This window comes from Plasmodium gallinaceum, assembly GCF_900005855.1.
Source record: "Plasmodium gallinaceum strain 8A genome assembly, contig: PGAL8A_v1_75, whole genome shotgun sequence".
NCBI classification, from domain to species: Eukaryota; Apicomplexa; class Aconoidasida; order Haemosporida; family Plasmodiidae; genus Plasmodium; species Plasmodium gallinaceum.
In genome coordinates, this window is record NW_021628236.1 from 23271 (window position 1) to 41743 (window position 18473).

Consider the following 18473-nt stretch of genomic DNA (forward strand, 5'->3'; position numbering starts at 1 on the left):
TAATCAAAAATAATCTTTCATATATCTCCATCTTTGGGAATATAAATCTTTTTTCAACATGAAATTAAAACAAATTTTCAAAATCAACTTATTTTTGAGATCATTAGCAATCTGAGACTTCTCTTATTTATTCTTAATGTTATCCTTAAACTTTCAATGGAAAAATTCTTCCTTATGAGTTAGATTCTTCAAATTATATCTGGAGGCTTAATGTTTTGGTTAATACTTTCCTTTAAAATTAGAACTAAAATTGAGCTAATGTTTGATTAATAATTTCAATTAAAATTTCTATGAATTTTAACAAAATAACCAAATAAAAACTTACTACACGATAAGAAAGCATAATATTTTTAATGAAAATAATCTTTTTTAACATATACAATCATTATAAACTTTTCCTTGCAAATGTTTTTTGCTTTTTAATTATCAAAAAAACTATTAATTTTAAATACTTAAATACTTCCTAGTAGTCCTTTCTACTTATTCAAAAGTCAAAAAAAGAGTCATATTCAAGGAAGCAAATTTCAAAATAATTAATAAAATAAAATCTAATAATAACGTACATAAAAAAATAAAAAAAAATTTTCTTTTACTTTTATTAGATATGCATGAAAAATTTTTCCTAGATTATCATTTTATTCTTTTAAATATTTTTCACGCTTCATCAACTATTTATTTTGCAATATATTGCAAAATTTCATATGTAAAAGTATTAATAATATATTTTATTAACCGTCATTTTATATTATAAATTTCAAAAAAAAATAAATATTTCTTATGATCTACTTTTTCTATTAATTTTCAGTTAAATTTATTTTTATACATTTATAGTTAAGTTTGTATATATCATTAAAATAATATATAAATAGAATGTGATAAAAAAAAAAATAATTAAAATAAATAAATTTACAAAATAATTACTATAATTAATTATATAATTATATTAAAGATACTTTTTTAAAGTTTATATTCAAATTTGTTCTAAATACCTTTTAAAAATTACAATACTATTTATTTTAGTAGAACTATCATTTTATAAGACTGTAACTTAGTAATAATATATATTCATGAGATAATAGCATGTTGAGATGATTGTATTTTTTTTTATTTTTCTATCAAAATTACAATTATTTTAAATTATATATTTTTTTAAACATTTGAAAATTTTTTCTTTTTTTTTAATTTATAAAAGAATTAGATGAAATACTATTTACTTATTTGCATTTGCTATATTATTTTGTGATTATAATTTAAATAAAGATATAACATCTTAATTACTGTTAAAATTTTTTTTATCTGTATACTATATTATTTTTACTTATAATTGTTATATATATTGGAATAATCATAGATAACATTGATTATCATGAATTTTTTCTTTATTTTTACTCAAATAATATTATTTTTATATAATGAATATGTGCATGAGCTCAATTTCAGTTTTAATTAATATTTTTTTTACCGTGATTAAAGTTTAAATGTATAATACAATCACATTTTCATGATTAAAATAAAATTATTATTATTATTTTCAATACATATTTTATAATGTATATTATAATTTTTATTATAAAATAGAATTTACAATTATTTTTTTAATTACAGTAAATACATATATTTGCTTTATCATTTTTTTATTTTTTTATTTTTTTATTTTTTGAAATTTTTTAATTTTCTCATTTTTAATCCATTTTTTTCGTTATAATTACGATTATTAAGTAGAAATATATGAAAATATTAAAACATGCATAAATTTTTAATGTCAACTTCATTTCCCCTTTTAACCAAACTGCATTATATTAGAAACCATTAATTGTTAAATAATAATAATTAGAACTATAATAAATCATATTTAGAATTAAATGAAAAAGATTACCAAATATTCTATTCTTAAAATTTCTCTAATATTATATCATAAAAATATAATGAATTATTATCATCGCTTTTACATCCTAAATTATAACATAATTATTTTCTTGTTTTATATTTTTCTTTTCTATTATTGTTATAATTAGTAATGTTTTGTTACATTAGGTTCAAGAATACCGTTTATAATCACGAGGATTGTTAATTGCATGAATATTATTCCTTGTTATCCACAAAAATTTTTGTTATTTAAATTTTGTCCTTTCTATTCTTTTATGAAAACGAAAAATTAGTTGTATATAAAATCTTTATTCTAAGGGAAATTGTTAAAAAATATATTCCACTATTATAATTAAATATTTAGTGTAAATGTTAAGAATTTCATTAATCTATTCTCTATTTATTATATAAATATACAATTTCCATAAGAATCTTAAATAAAAATTAAGTAAATTTTTTTTTTTTTTTTTTTGAATATTTAAGTGTTTATTATTTTTATTTTTAATTTTAAAATTTTAATTATTTTATTTTTTTCTTAGTTTTTAATATTAAATATACTTAAAAATATATATGTGTGTATAAATAAAAAAAAATAAACAGAATAAATAATGTTACATCTAATATTTATACATATGCTAAAAACAATTCTCACATAAATAGAAGTCGTATTAACAATTATATGTCAACTACAAAAATATATAATAAAAGTAGGAAAAAAATGATGATAAATTTTTTTATAAAAATTATTATATTTACTTTCTTAATATGGATGTTACAAGATTCTAGTAATGTAGGATAATAATAACTTTTTAAATTTTTTATATATTTTCGTTATTAATATTATTTTAAGCTAAAATTTTATTACATAAACAAATTTATTTATTATGTTGAATGTTCCCATATTTTAGTGTTTTTACTATCAACTTTAGAAATGCAAGATCAACTTAGAAAAGAAGTTAAATCTAGAATCTAAAAGATCCTTGGCAGAAAGTAAGAAAGAATTAAATTCAGAAAGCGAGGTAATAAAAATGTGCATATCAGGTGAATTAACTTTTTTTAAACAACGAGATGTTGCAAAAGTAACTTTACATTTAAAAAAAAAAAAGAAAGATGAAAGTGACAAAAAAGTTGAAGAAACAAATGAAGAAATAGAAGAAAAAATTATTGAAATGGATGACTTAAATAAAAAGTTAGATGAATTTAATGACATGTTAGAGGAATTAAATGAAATGATGGAAAATAAATTAGAAAATGATACATTAGATGATATGGATATAGAAAAAGGGTATTTAATTGAGACAATTAAGAAAAAAAATAAAATAAGCTTTAATAAAAAAAAATTATGCAAATATTTAAAAAAGTTAAAACCAGAACCTATAGTTTCTATTCTTTTCCTACCATTTGTTGCATGCATATTATCTATGATAACATTTGCAACAAATAATTTTCAATTGTATAATATAACTGTTTTATTTCTTAGTTTATCTCTTATATTAACGTCGATCCTTGTAATAAATACAAAAGAAAATAAAAATGTTTCATAAAAATAAATAACATTTTTATATGTTAAATGTCTAAATTAAATATTTTGTTATAGTATTATGCAATCAAACTAATAAAGAATATATAAAGAAAACTCTATTTGTTTTATTTGTTATAAAACCATGTTACAGATAACTTTTTATTCTATAAATAATTATACTATAATGTAAGATAAATAATTTTAATTTATATTCTATTTTTAATCTAGTTCTTATATAGATATATGAAAAATTATAATATGTTATTAAAGACTTAAATTATATTTACATCACCAACATTTATGATATATTCATATCACTTTTTTTCATTTCATATAAAAAGAAAATTTTTTACTCATGAAAAAAAAAAATTTTTTTTTTTCATATCCTTTCTTTATACACGTAAATTAATACACAAATATGTTATTATACCTATTTTATTATGCTTATTTTTGTTCATATATCTTTATTTATCTTTAAATTTATATCAATGTGTATATATTTATTAATCATCTTGCATGCACTAGCAACTTTTATATTATCTTTTTCGTCATTCTAAAAATTCAAAAGTATTTATGATACCTTTTATTGGACATATTTTACCTTCCAGGGTAAACTAATGGTATTTTGTTATATTATCATTTTTGGTTTGTTTTAAAATTTAAAATCCTTATTTATATACTTATTTATTTTTTTATTTCTATCATTAATGATATCATGGGGAGAATCATTTCTTCTTTCATAAATATCAAATAATTTTTAATTTTTAGTGAATACCTAGGATTGCGGTTTTGATGTTTTTCATCTCTCAATTGCATGTATTAAAATCGTAAATTGTTTTTCATTTATATATATTTCTTATCAATAGTTTGATTTTTGTAGTTAAAATATTCATTTCTATAAATCCATATTAGATTGACACACACAAAGTTCTATTTTTAACCACTGTTACTCCATGAAGAAAAGATTAATAAGATTTGTGCTGTGTATCTCCATTATAACTTCTTATTTTATTTCTTTTATATTATGACAATTCATAAGAAATAATGCTACTAATATTAATATGCACACTTGTAACTTCTGAATTTTCTTTGAGATTATTTAAATCTTTATTCACTTGTTTTTATCTATCATTTAAATGAATAATTCTCATTTCTATTATAGTTTTAGGTGTTAATTTTGAAAAATCAGGATATATAAAACCTATTTTAGACATATTGAAATCTTATGTTCTTCTTTAACTCTATGATATTTATAGTAATAAATTAATACTATGTTTGGAACTACTTTAAAAAATTTATCTTTTTCTTCTAATGTAGTTTTAAATATGCAATCAACAGTTTTATAAAAATACCATATATTTACTTTTTTTAAAGTGCTAACTTGCTAAATATACTTTTGTTAAAAATAATAAATGACTAATTACAGTTAAAAATTTCTGAAATAAATTTCTATTTTTTTTCTAAGAGTATAGTAGTAGAATACGACGCCACTGACATTATTTTTAATTTTTAATATTAAAGATTTATTTTTTTCTTTAATTTAGATGGAGTAATGTATTATTATCATTTACATAAAAGTAAATCGAAGAAATTTTTTGAATATATTTTTACAATTAAAAAGTTTATATAATAAAGATTATTTACAAAAATAATAAAAAATTCGTTATCATAAGTCTTTTAAAAAAAAAATATGGTTAAACTATTTTTTTCTTTTTATATAAGATTAAAAACTATAATAACCAACATACAATATAATAATTTGTATTTATAAATTACACATCTGTCACAAAAAATTTAGTAATAAAAAAAGAATTATACCTCCATTATTCAATTAAAATAGAGGATTCTATACCTATTTAATAAATTAAGAATTTAAATTAAAATTTAATTAAATATTACACTTATAGAAACCCTTATATAAAATTCTATCATAACTGAAAAAACCACTTTAAATAGTAATTTTCTCAAAAATATAATTTAATATTTTTATATTTAATAGTTCAAACTCAATTTATTATTAAATTAATTAGTTACATAGTGATCATAAAATGATATTATAGACCTATTTTAAGTAATATTTAAATGTAGCATTAAATAAATATATTTTTCATCTTCACATTTTAAATATTAAAGAAAAAACGTTATCACCTAGATAATTAAACTATAGCGTACTAATAGAAAAAAAAAATATATTATATATATCATTTTTTGTTTGTACATAAAAAATAAAATTTTTATCCTTCTTTTTTTTTGGTATTACTGAAATTACGTAAGAGTATATGTGTAAATATGATAATTTTTTTTTTTTTTTGAATATAGCTTCTTTAAAAAACCGAATTTTGCTTAATTTTTTTTCTAGATTTGTGTTAATTTAAAAATATATTCTCAAGTATTATATTTGTAGAGTATGGTGTAAATTAACTTAAGTAATAAATAATAGATCCTATATTTAATATAATTTATAAAATATTAACTATTTTGTAGAATAATATATTTTATAGTAGATAAAATAAGTTGATATTTCTCTGCATATTCTTTATTAATCTATATGATGAATACTAGAAAAGTCATTGAATTCGTAGTTAATAAATCATACAATAAGGTATACCAATAAAAATAATTTAATTTTTTTCTACCTCAAAAAAAGACTCGAAAATTTTATAAAAGAAATTAAATCTTCTTATTAAAACCTATTTAGATATATCATATTTAATGCACTATTATAAAAGAAAAATACAAGCATGTCCTATTTTGCCATTCTTAACATATTTTTAAAATCCAGAAAAAAATGAAGAATCCATGGTTGATTAACTGCTTGTTCAATAACTTTGTTAGTGTTGAACAAACAATTTAATAAAGAGCATATAGAGAAAATCTATTTAATTTAATTTTAATTAAATTAAAATTTTAATTTAAAATATGTATTTTTTATTAATTAATTATTTATTTTTTAGGTTAAATTATACATAACTCCAAAATTCAATTTCCTTAATATTATAATTTTACTTAAAAAAAATATACACTCCACAGAAATCCATACGTCATCCAAAAAAAAAAAAAAAAAATATTATTTTTTTTATATTTTTTTTTTTTAGTGTACATTCCTTTTGAGTAACTATTTTAGTGCATGCATTTATAATTTATTATTGTATCCGTGATTCCTTATGCACAAAAAAAAATATTTCTATTCTTCTTATTCACCTAAATATTATACAAAAGAGCCCTTAATATTATTTATAGGCATATAGTCAATAAAACATTAGAGAAAACCCCAAAGCACTTTTGAAGACCTAATGTTAGTGGTATCAAAGAATATTTTACAAATTGATAAATTTGTTGATGTGTAATAGAAAATTTTAAAATAATAAAAATTAGGTATTATGAAAACCTAGTATATTTAATATAGTTTCATTAGATTCTGTGGATCTATGACAAAAAGAGAAGAATATTTTATATAGGTAACAATAGATCATTATTCATGTTTTATCTAGTATTTTTAAAGAAAAATATGCTGCGGTGATGCTATTGCCATGATAAAAAAAATTTTGATCCCTATATATGGATGTCAAGGAAATATTTTAATGGAACATAATTCTATTTATACAAGTCAAGAATTTCAAGAATATACGATCAAGTAGTTGCAAATAAAATTATATTGCACCATCATATATAATCTACAAGGAAATGGCACATATGAAAATTCATATAAAACTCTTGATTGTGTACTCAAAACTACAGATATAGAAAAAGACATGCTTTCTGAAGAAGTAGTTCAACATACAATACTAATTTTAATAATGCACCACATGGTTCTATAAAAGAAATATCATATTTAGCTATATTTAGTAATTATTATATATTATTAAGTTTTTCAAAATATTACCTGAAACTATACAGGAAATCAGGATAATTTATTTAAATTGTCAGCAGAAAAAGTATGCACAAATTTCAATAAACTTTAATAAAAATAAATAATTAAAAGAAAGGAAGTTAATGCCAATAATATTATTTTATATGAGTATTCAAAATATAATGGGAATAAAATAAATCATTTTAGTAGAATTATGCAATATAAACAATATTAGTTCCTTTCTCATAAAATAAATGAAAACTCAATTGTAATTTGAAATTACTCCCCATTAGTTTAAGAATTAGAGGAATTCATATTACACTTATAAAGATCAAATTTTTAGACAATAAAACAAAAAATCTACACGAATCTCAGTTAAAGAAAATAATAGAACTGAAAACCATAAGAAAAGTGGAAAATATATTCATTAGTTTAATCCTAAAAATTATCTTGACATTTATAAAAGAAATTAAGTTTAATTTATAATATGATTGATAAGAGCAGAAAAATAAATTAAAATATGCATGTATTTATTGTTATTAAAGCTAACAATCAAAATATTTACATAATTACTTTTCCCTTTACTGTGTAGAATTATCAATAAAAAATATTATTAACCTATTTAGTTATAATAAATAGTAAAATATATATAATTAAAGAATTAAATATATATTCATAATCTTCAAAATAATTTAGTTTTAGTTAGTTAAAATATTGTTTCAAAAAAAAACACTTTATTTTTTGGATTTTTTATTAATGTTAATTTATTGTAAGTTTTTTATTTTTTTCGGAATTAATATCTTTATTAAGAAAAGAATTAAATTGTATGAATAAATATTATTCATATAGCCAAAGATTCTTATATTGAAAATTAAATTTTTAACACAAATAAGGGAAAATTGTTATGTTATCGCATTAATGCTTCTTATTAAATAATTAATTCTTTATTAGTAATAAGAATATCACTTAAAAATACATTCACTTGAAATATTATAAATGTTATTTGAAATAAATTACTTTTTTTAGTCATGTAATGTAATCATATAAAGAATGTGTATTCGTTATCAAATTATTTTTATAATTAACAAATTGATAGAATTTCTCTACGTGCTTTTTACTAATATGTATATTCATTGCTTGATTTATTAATTTCCCATCCAATGACTTTATTAGTATTGAACAAACAAATTAACAAAGAGGATGTAGAAAAAAACTCTGCTTACTGTGCTTTAATTAAAGTAAAGCATTAAAAAAAAGTATGTGCATTTGTTAATTAATGTTAAATAACAATTATTTTAATTACTATTTTATTTAATTTACACAATAATTTATGTATATCATATCTAGCATTACTTTTTTATTATTTCATAATAAGAAATACTCCACATCATTATTCACCCCTTGGTCCATAAATAATACTATAGAGCCATTTAAAATAATATTTTAATAAACAAAATTAATAAAAACGTTATTATTTGTACATATTAAAATGTGAGGGAAATAAGCACACATAAATACAAACCCTAAAAAAAAAATGTAATCTACAAGAGATATTGTATATATTGACAACAAAAATAATTAACTGATGCTATTATAATTTGACATTAACTAATAAAAGAGAATAATTTGCTTAATATTTTAAATTAGTAAAAATAAAATAAGCACAGTTTTTTCTATATTCTCTTTATTAATTTGTTTGTTTAATTCTGGCAAATCCATTAAATTAAAAATTAATATATTATCTATTTAATAAAAAATAAAATGGCTATTATAAAAATAATTTTTTAGTCAGTCTAGTATACGAAAAAAGAATATTTTTTTTTTTTTTTATAATTGTAGGTATGCGTGTAAAAAAAAAAAAGTATAGTAAAATATATCTACATTCCTTTTTTTTTTTATCGTACATACTTTTTGTGTTCACATTTTCCCTTAATATCAATATCCATAAATAAAAATGTTTTTGTTCATTTTATTTACATAAATACTATTAAAAGTAGTTCGATAATACTATTTAAAGATAAGTGTTTTACACAAATTTTTGAGAAAGAAATTAATAAATCAATTAGTAAAAATAAAACATTTTTAAAAAAGTCTCCATTTATATATTCACTTTCATTTATATATTTTACGCATATATATATATATATACTCATTTTTATGATTATCAACTTTTAGATTAAATTCTCCTTTTAAGATTGAGGAAATAGTTAACAAAAAATATTGAATCACAATAATGAACATTCCTATTTTTTTATTATTCCCACAGAACAATACGTCATTAAAAAAAATTTTTTTCTTTTCCAATATAAATCTTTTAGTTTAATAAAAACTCTTCAAATTATTAAGTTTATCTTTTAGAAAAACATTATTTTTTCCTTCTATTCTTTATTTTTTTAATTATAAATGTTTTATTTACCATTGTAGTCATATTTTATTCATTTCTTTATTTTAAATATAGATACTTGCTCATTTCTATGTCTATGAATTAATCTAAAACTTTTATTTCACTTTGACACCTTTTTTTTATATTTAAATATCCATTTTCTTTATCATAGCTTTTATCCTACCTCATTATATTACTCTGTACTAATTTTTTGAACTGTTCATTTATTAATTGGTTATTCAAAGAATTTTATAATACTTTGAATAGTTAAATTTATAAAGAATATATATAGAGATTCCTTCTAAAATTTTTTATTATAAAATTAATTATTATAAATAATAATTAATTACTTATAAATTATACTATTGTTTTATCAACTGGGTGTTCGGTGACTTCACTAGAGTACTTAACAAACAAATTAATAAAGAGCATGTAGAGTTTCCTCTACAATTTTTGATGTAATTATATATACTTTTATATGCTTTGAACGAGTGATTCTTAATTATGTGATCTACTTCGTTCAGCATTCTTTGATTTCAATAGGCATTTATTTACTTTAATAAAAATCCTTATTTTTTTTAAAAATTTAAATCCTTATTGAACATTTATTATTAATTAAATGTAAATTACTTGTTTCTTTGTTATGAGTTATGTTCAGCAATTATTATATATTGTTGTTGAATTAACAAACATAAACAATTATTGGCAATAAAAAAAAAATTATATAAATATTAATTATATGAAAATTTTATTGTTATATGTATAAAATTTTCTCTTACAAAATTTATTAAAATCATCTTTCATTCCAAAAAAAAAATAAATATTTTTTTTTTATTTATTGGTAACAAATCTTTTTCCAACTGATTTTTTTTTTTTTATCAATTTTTTTTTTTTTTTTTGACGGTCTTTGTATTTTTTTTTAAAAAAAATACAAACAAAAAAAATTGATCATTTTTTTTTTTTTTTTTGTGTGTGCATGACCAACTTCGTATTCTTCATTTAACTAGTCCTTTTATTTTCCAAAAGGGTTAATAAATCCTTTTATTAATCAACTATCTAATTTAACAAAAAAATTATTTTCTATTTTAAAAATAAATTTTTATTATATTTATCTAACATTTAATAATTAATCTCTTAATATCAACTTTATCATTTATTTTAAACCTAAGTTAACATATATACTACATAACTGGCATTCTACATGGAATTATGAGGTTTGTTTTTATGTCACATTATATGTTATGAATAAAACCAACAAAAAGAAAAAGTTTCCTCAAAAAAAAAATGTACATTGTTTCTTAAAACAAAAAAAATTATACTTCATATATAAAAACATAAAATTTAATGTAAGTATTTTTAATATTCTCATTTTATTTACAAACCTCTTATGCATTATTAAAATATTATATACATTATGTTTATTCTCAGTGAAATTAAAAATAGGTTTATAATACAATTTATTAACCAATTACATATGTTATCCTTTTTCATTTAATATAAATGTTAATTTTAGTTATTACTTAAGTATCATATTTATGAATATTCTCTAATACTACATCAGCGTAATTCAGAAAAAAAATAAAAATATATATTAAAATATCTAATACATAAAAATATTAAGAGTTAATGTTTTTATTTTTTACATTATAAAAAAATTTATTTCTAGATTCATTAATTACATTCTAAGAAATAAAAAAAAAATTATGTTCATTATTTTTTTCTCTGATGAAATAAATCAATAAGAAAAAGACTTTAAAAAAAATTACGTTTTTGCAACATTGAGTTCTATTTATATATCTAGTTATTTAATTAACTAACATAAAAAATTATTAAATGATTTTTTTATCTTACATAGATTCACGAATTATTAAACCCTAAAAAATTATAGTAATACTTTCATCATTTACATATTATTTCTTTTTCTTTTTTCTATAGAATTTTCAATAATGTATCCAATTCATTCTTTAGATATGATTGTAAATATTCTGTTGTTTCTTAATATATATGTTAAGCTATAATTAAATAATTCTAATTTTGTGTTTTTGATGTAAATTAATGGAGTTTCACAGTAAACACCAGTTGTATCTTAATAGTAATATACATGATATTATTTATATAACTAAAAACTTGTAATACTAATAATTAAAAATAAACAAATTGAGAATGTCTATTTTTTTTTTAAATAAATAATTATATAATTAAAATTATTATGGAAAGATTACTTTTGGAGAATTAATAAAAAAAAAAAATTTTAAAAAAATAAATAAAAAGAAAAGTGGAGTGTTCTATGCATTAGTCTAAGAGATTGTGATAAACACAATAAAATTAAATGCCATAATTAAAATGACAAATATATGTAAGAATAAATTAAAGATAATATGTAATTAATTATCAAACGATTTATATTCTTTTTTCAATAAGGTAATTTCTTTACATGATAATAATTTTTTTTTAGATGGAGTAATATGTTGTAGACAAAATTATAAAAATCTAACTATTTATTAAAAAAAAAAGTATTTTTATTGAATTAAATTATTTTACAATAAAAAAAAAACTTCAATAAAAAGGAAAAAGTTAAAATATGAGTTCCATAATGTATAGTGCTACATGTGTTTATTATTATTACAATTAAAAATAGGTGATACAACAGAAGTGGTAACTAATTAAATTATAAAATAAAGAAAAATATAAAATAAATACTTTAGCCCTTGTAGCATTTACTTAGAAATAAAAAAATAAAGATATAACAATGAAAAAAAAAACGAATCAAAAAAAATAAAAAAGAAAGAAAAAATAATTACTTAAAATTTATATACGGTTAATTGAAGCAATAAAAATAAAATTATAGAGCCTTATTAACCTTTAACTATTATAAATTGTAGTAAGGTTTAAAATGTCAACTAAGTATTATTAATCACATAAAATTGAATTTAAAAATATTTTCTTTATATAAATAAGTATGCTAATATAATCATAAATAATAAAAAAGTAGATAAATAATAATGAATTATGTTTAAATGAACTTTAAATAAATTATAAAATTAAATTGAGCATAATTTTTATATTGTAAATCATTATAAGTAGATTTTAATTGCGTTATGGATGATTATTGCTATAATCATAGCTAAATATATATTACTAAAATATAAGTATTTATATACTACAATATGTATATATTCAGTATAATTCTTACTTTTAAATCTAATTAATTTTAAATTAACAATGTTTCAATTTTTCTTTTTTAATATATAATATGATAATCATTTATGTGTACAATAATCTACGTAATAATTTAGAAAATTATTATAAATAAAAAACGTATTATTTTTAATTCATTTATAATTCCTATAATACAAAAAATGAAAAAAACAATCAATAAATCAAATTAAAACTTACTTGTTGTAAAAGAAAATAAAACCCTATTTTTAAAATTCATAATAATGAATTTATCTATTATTTTTTATTTCACATTGCAAAAAAAACATCAAAAATACTTATATATTTTATATAAATTTAATTTCATCTTTTTTTTTGCAATGTTATCATTAACATTTATCCTTCAAAATATGAGAAATTAAATATTTTTCGTTATTTTTTAGTGTTTAATTTTATTTATTAAACTTTTACATATATATACATATACATGCATATGTTATTCAAGATTAATTGTAATATTTGTGTGAAAATATAGAGTTGTATGAAATAAATTTACTAATGAAAGGGTAGCATATTTAAATATTCAAAAGCAATGAAGAGAGTAAATGAAAAAAATATTAATAGAAAATTTTTGCATATCCCAAATAATAACAACACTTTAAAAAAAAATAAACATTATTTTTAATGTTTAATATTATATCTAAATTTTTCACTGAGTGACCTATATTATGAAAACTCATTTTATATTACATATTTTATTATAAGAAAAACATATGAAGTTATATATTTTTAAAATGAAGTTCAGTATTCAATAGAAATTATAAAAAGGTTTATTAATTTTTCTCATTATTTTGAAAAAAAATTATTAAGTACAAAATAAAACATAATTTTACATATTTCCTATTATAATGAATTAAATAATTATTTAAAAATCTCTTAACTAAGTTTCCATATAACATTCTCTTAGGGGTTATATTAAAAAAAAAAATATATAGTACACTTATGAAAAGTTCGTCAGAATAATTTTAAGGGAAAAGAAATTTTTTTTTTTTGTTAAACGTTCTAGTACTTAATTTATTTAGTTGATTATTATTTTTATGTTATAAGAAATAAAAATACAAAACTATAATGTTTGGACTTAATGGAAATTTTATTTTAATAAATCTTTAATATGCACTCTCTACAAAAAAGGATTCATTAATATGTTATATATCTTACAACTAAATTTAACTGTTTGGTTTATCATAAAAGTATAGAATTCAAAATTTCATAAGCCAAGTAGAAAATAATATTAACTCCATGAATTTATATACTGTAAAATTTTTATTTGAATAAGGAAAAGTAATATAGAATTACCACGTGATTTATTAATTAATTGATCATAGACTTATTGTAACGTAAAGAACAATTAAATTAATAAAGATTATATAAAGTTATTTCTATAAGTTATATTTACTGTTAAAAATATTTATTGTAGATAATATATAATACCTAAATAATTATATTACATTACATGAAATAAACAACTTATTTCATGTGAAATTTACAATCCTTTAATTAAATTTATAATTATTTCATATTTTATTATACTTAATATTTTAACTAAGTTTTAAAATTTTCATTGAGCTTAATGAAAATTTTTAATCATTTACATTTAAACTTAAATAACTAATATTTATAAATATAAAATAATATTTATATATATTATATTTCATAGAAAAAAAAATTAATTCTCTTATATAATAAAATTTTATATTTGTCACTAATTATTCTTAAATAAATTCCTCAATAGAAATAATTATTGTTACTCCTTTAATATATAAATATATTTGAAATAACTTCATACTAAAAAATATAATTTAAAAAATAAAAATTTTTTTCTTTTTTTCGCATGAAATTTTTTTTTAGTGAGTCCTTTTTAATTGGACAGTTATGAATTTCCATAAATATTTTGCATTTTTAACTAAACTTGTTTATCTTTATCCTACTTAGCTTAAATATTTAAAAATATCAATCACATTTTTATTTAGATTATAATAACAAATCTCATGAAAATATCTTCATAAAGGAAAGAATCCATATATTGTATTTTAAACATAACACTAATTATAATTTATTTATGTGATTTATTTTAACTGAATGTTTAAAAGATTTTATCATATTTTAAATAGTCAATTTAGGGAACATGTAGAAAAATGTATACTAAATTATTTATCATAAGCCACTTACTATAGATAATTATAAATTCTTTTTACAATTATCTATATAGTGCAAAATAATCAAATCTATTTTTTTCTTATATTTTTAAAAACATTTTTATATATTTTTATTACTAACTACCTTTTCTTATAAACTAAAATCATTTAAAAAAAAAATTATAATATAAAAATTGATCATAATTTTTCTTAAAAAAACTACTTTTTTTAATTATTAAAAAGGTTAAAACTTTTTTTTTTATTATTGTGGATATCTTTGTAGAAATGTCTCTAAATATGTCATAAAAGATACACATCTTTATGGTTATCTTCATATACAATATAATATTAATTGTAACTCTTTAAAAACATATTTCAAATATCTTGCATGCACTAGCAACTCTTATATGTAATCTTTTTCATCGTATTAAAATTCAAAAAGATCTTAGATATTTTTTCTTAACCTTACATATAGTTAATTTATATGATTTTATTAGATAAAATTCTAAAAAGGAAATTAATTCCTTTTACTAACTACCAATAATATTACCCATATTTTAAATGACTTTGAGAACTTTTTATTTCACTCCATATCTATGCATTTAAAAATAAATAAAAATACTAATTTTAGAAAAACTTAAATTTTTTTATTATCTATTTTTTCCTAGTCCACTATCTATTTACACCTTCTAAATAAGTTTCCGAAGCATGAACATCTTGTACTTCTATTTTCTTCTATAGGTTCTTCTTCTTCTTCTAAATTTTGATCCTGGATTCGTGGAATTTCCAATGAATTTTTTAGTGCATCTAATGATTCTTGAACAGGTTTTCTTGTTACTCTTTCTGATGAATCAGAAGAACTTTCTGATTCTCTTTCTTGTATTCTTAGATTTCCATCAGGTAACCTAATTAGTTCCATACCTGGCATTCCTAATATTCCATCATGTAATAGTTTTACTCTTCCTTTAGATGTAACTGAAACATGTGCTCGTGATTTATCATATTTCCATATCATGAATGAATAATGTAAGAATCGAACATATATATTCGTTAATTTTAAGCGCATATTAAACCATTTCTCAGTCATTTCCTTACACAGATTTACAGTTTCCGTATGCAAGTAACCGTTTTCTTCTATATTTCTAATATCTTCCTGTTCTTTTAATTCCAACTGAGATATAAATATATGTGAAAAGTAAGACCACACGTCCCATATTTCGTGTTTTATAAAATCAGGAATTCTATCTAATTGAGGAGAATGTAGTAGTTCTTCTTTCATACTAAAAAACATACCCAACATAATGATTCTCTTATTTTCATAATATCCGTTAAGTTCATCTTCAAAAATTTTTTTTTCAAGATAATAAGATACTTCTTTTTTTTTTTTTTTAAAAAATCCTTTTTTTTCTGCAAATATTCTCGAGTGATATTCATTGTAATATTGTTTTTTAATATCATTTCTTAATAATTCATGTTCATACTATAAAATAATTAAAAAAAAAAATATCTGTAGAACCAATTATATATTAATAAAATAAAACTTTAATAAATATATGAATTAAATATAAAAAATATATATATTCTTATTTTTTTACGTTACTTGTAGAAATATGTAAAAAAAAATAATTAATGATATAATAAAAGTTCCTGAAAACATACGCTTTATAGAGCTTCTCTTTTCAGTTGCAATATCCATATATCCAAAAAAATTATAGCTTAATTCGTTTGTGCGCACATAGCTAGTAACTAAAGGTCCTTTTTCTAAATTATTAGTTTTCACTTTATGAGATTTCATTTTATTTTTATTATAAGAATTTAAAACAAGTTTTTTAATAATTATATATTCTAATTTTATTTCTACCCTATTTAAGATATTTCTTCTTAAGAAAAATTAATGCTTCAAACTTAAAAAAAATAAAATATAAATATATATTCAATTATAAGGAGGAACATAATAAAATATAAAAAAAAAAATTATTAAAAAATTCTTTAATATAAATTTTATCTACATTCAAATTAATATGTGACACTTAAAAATTAAAATTATAAACTAAATTCTAAGACTTTTAATAATTCCAATAATTAATTATGTATTTCATATATAATTATTTTTTAAACATTTTGTAACCTATAAAAGGATTTAATTCCTTTAATTAATATCCTATTATACCCACAAAAGCTGTAGCTTTTATTGAAACAATTTTAATTTTAGCTTCTACTTTATATCAAAAAAAATATAGAAATCAAAATTTTTGCATATAAACATACAAATATATAAAAGTTAATGAATGTATTTTATGAAAAAAACTATGCATAAAAATAAGAAATTTGAAATACTTAAATACATATATATATATTCATGTGAAGTTTTAATTATTCTTTTTATAATACACTTAAATAATCTTAATGAACATGAAGGAAATATCTTCTAATACTAGATAAATGTATAATTTTGAATTTAAATATATTAAAGATACTAAGATGTAATTAAAAAAAAAAAAAGTAATTTAAAATAACATTCTAAAAAATCATATTTTATATTAACATACTTCATTTTATTGTTTTTCACAAGTTTTATTTACATTTTTTTTTATTTGTATTTATTTATTCGAACGTATCTTTTTATATCTTACAATATTAATTCAATTATGCTACCTTATAATATTTACAACAAATATCTATTTTCATTTTTAACATTTTATGTTAAAAAAAATTTAATAATTTGACTAAAATATAATTTTTTAGTTAACATTTTTTAATACAGATTTATTAATAAATTAGATTGAAAAAATAATAACAGAACAAGATATATAAAATATATTTAGATTAAATAATATATTAAAAAAGAATAATTGTAATTCTTAAAGATATTAAAACAAAAAGAATTTATAATATAAAGGATATCTAACGTAGACACATAAGAGATATCTTATAAAGATATTAAAATTGCATTGAATATTTTTTTCATTATAGTAACAAATTATTGTAAAAAAAAATATTTATATACAAATTTTATTCTATTTTGATTAACAATTAATCTTTGTAATTTTTTAAAAAATTTTTAAATTTATAAAAATTAAATTTTAATTTAATTTATAAGAAATATAAAATAATTTATTATTATAATATTTATAATAAATAAAATTTAACATATTTTTTTAAATTTATTGATAAAACTATATGATGCGATTATAATAATTTTATATTATTCTAAAAATAACAAGATATATACTAGATTATTTTTTAAATTAATTTTAATCATATATATCATCTTTATTATTTAATATATTTTTATTTATATTTAATATTTGTGGACTCATTTTTTTTTAAATACATACATACACGAATTTTATTTATTTATTTTTTTTTTCTATTGCGCTTCCATGTCTATTTTGCATGTGATTTTTAATATCTTTATTAAATTATTTCATTAAAACGATTTTTCTAAAAATTATAAAAGGAAAAATAATGATGGTTGTAAAGAATATTAATTTTATAAAA

The 18473-nt window shown here is 17.9% G+C and overlaps 2 protein-coding genes across 2 annotated transcripts, besides 3 other annotated features; one reads left to right on the plus strand and one right to left on the minus strand.

Annotated features, from left to right (window-relative positions):
- Window positions 1–2545: 2545 nt before the first annotated feature.
- On the plus strand, window positions 2546–3410 carry PGAL8A_00194200 (Plasmodium exported protein, unknown function; the record flags this gene model as incomplete). Its single annotated transcript, XM_028670626.1, has 2 exons — window positions 2546–2656; window positions 2796–3410. The coding sequence occupies 2 exons, from the start codon at window positions 2546–2548 to the stop codon at window positions 3408–3410; spliced, it is 726 nt and encodes a 241-aa protein (XP_028527360.1).
- Window positions 3411–3968: 558 nt separating this feature from the next.
- Window positions 3969–4736: a repeat region.
- Window positions 4737–6634: 1898 nt separating this feature from the next.
- Window positions 6635–7862: a repeat region.
- A 2124-nt stretch (window positions 7863–9986) lies between these two features.
- Window positions 9987–10672: a repeat region.
- Window positions 10673–15648: 4976 nt separating this feature from the next.
- PGAL8A_00194300 (hypothetical protein) lies at window positions 15649–16767 on the minus strand (the record flags this gene model as incomplete). The annotated part of the gene is made up of 2 exons (XM_028670627.1): window positions 15649–16452; window positions 16573–16767. 2 exons carry the CDS (start codon window positions 16765–16767, stop codon window positions 15649–15651), a joined length of 999 nt encoding a protein of 332 aa, XP_028527361.1.
- Between the last annotated feature and the right edge of the window lie 1706 nt (window positions 16768–18473).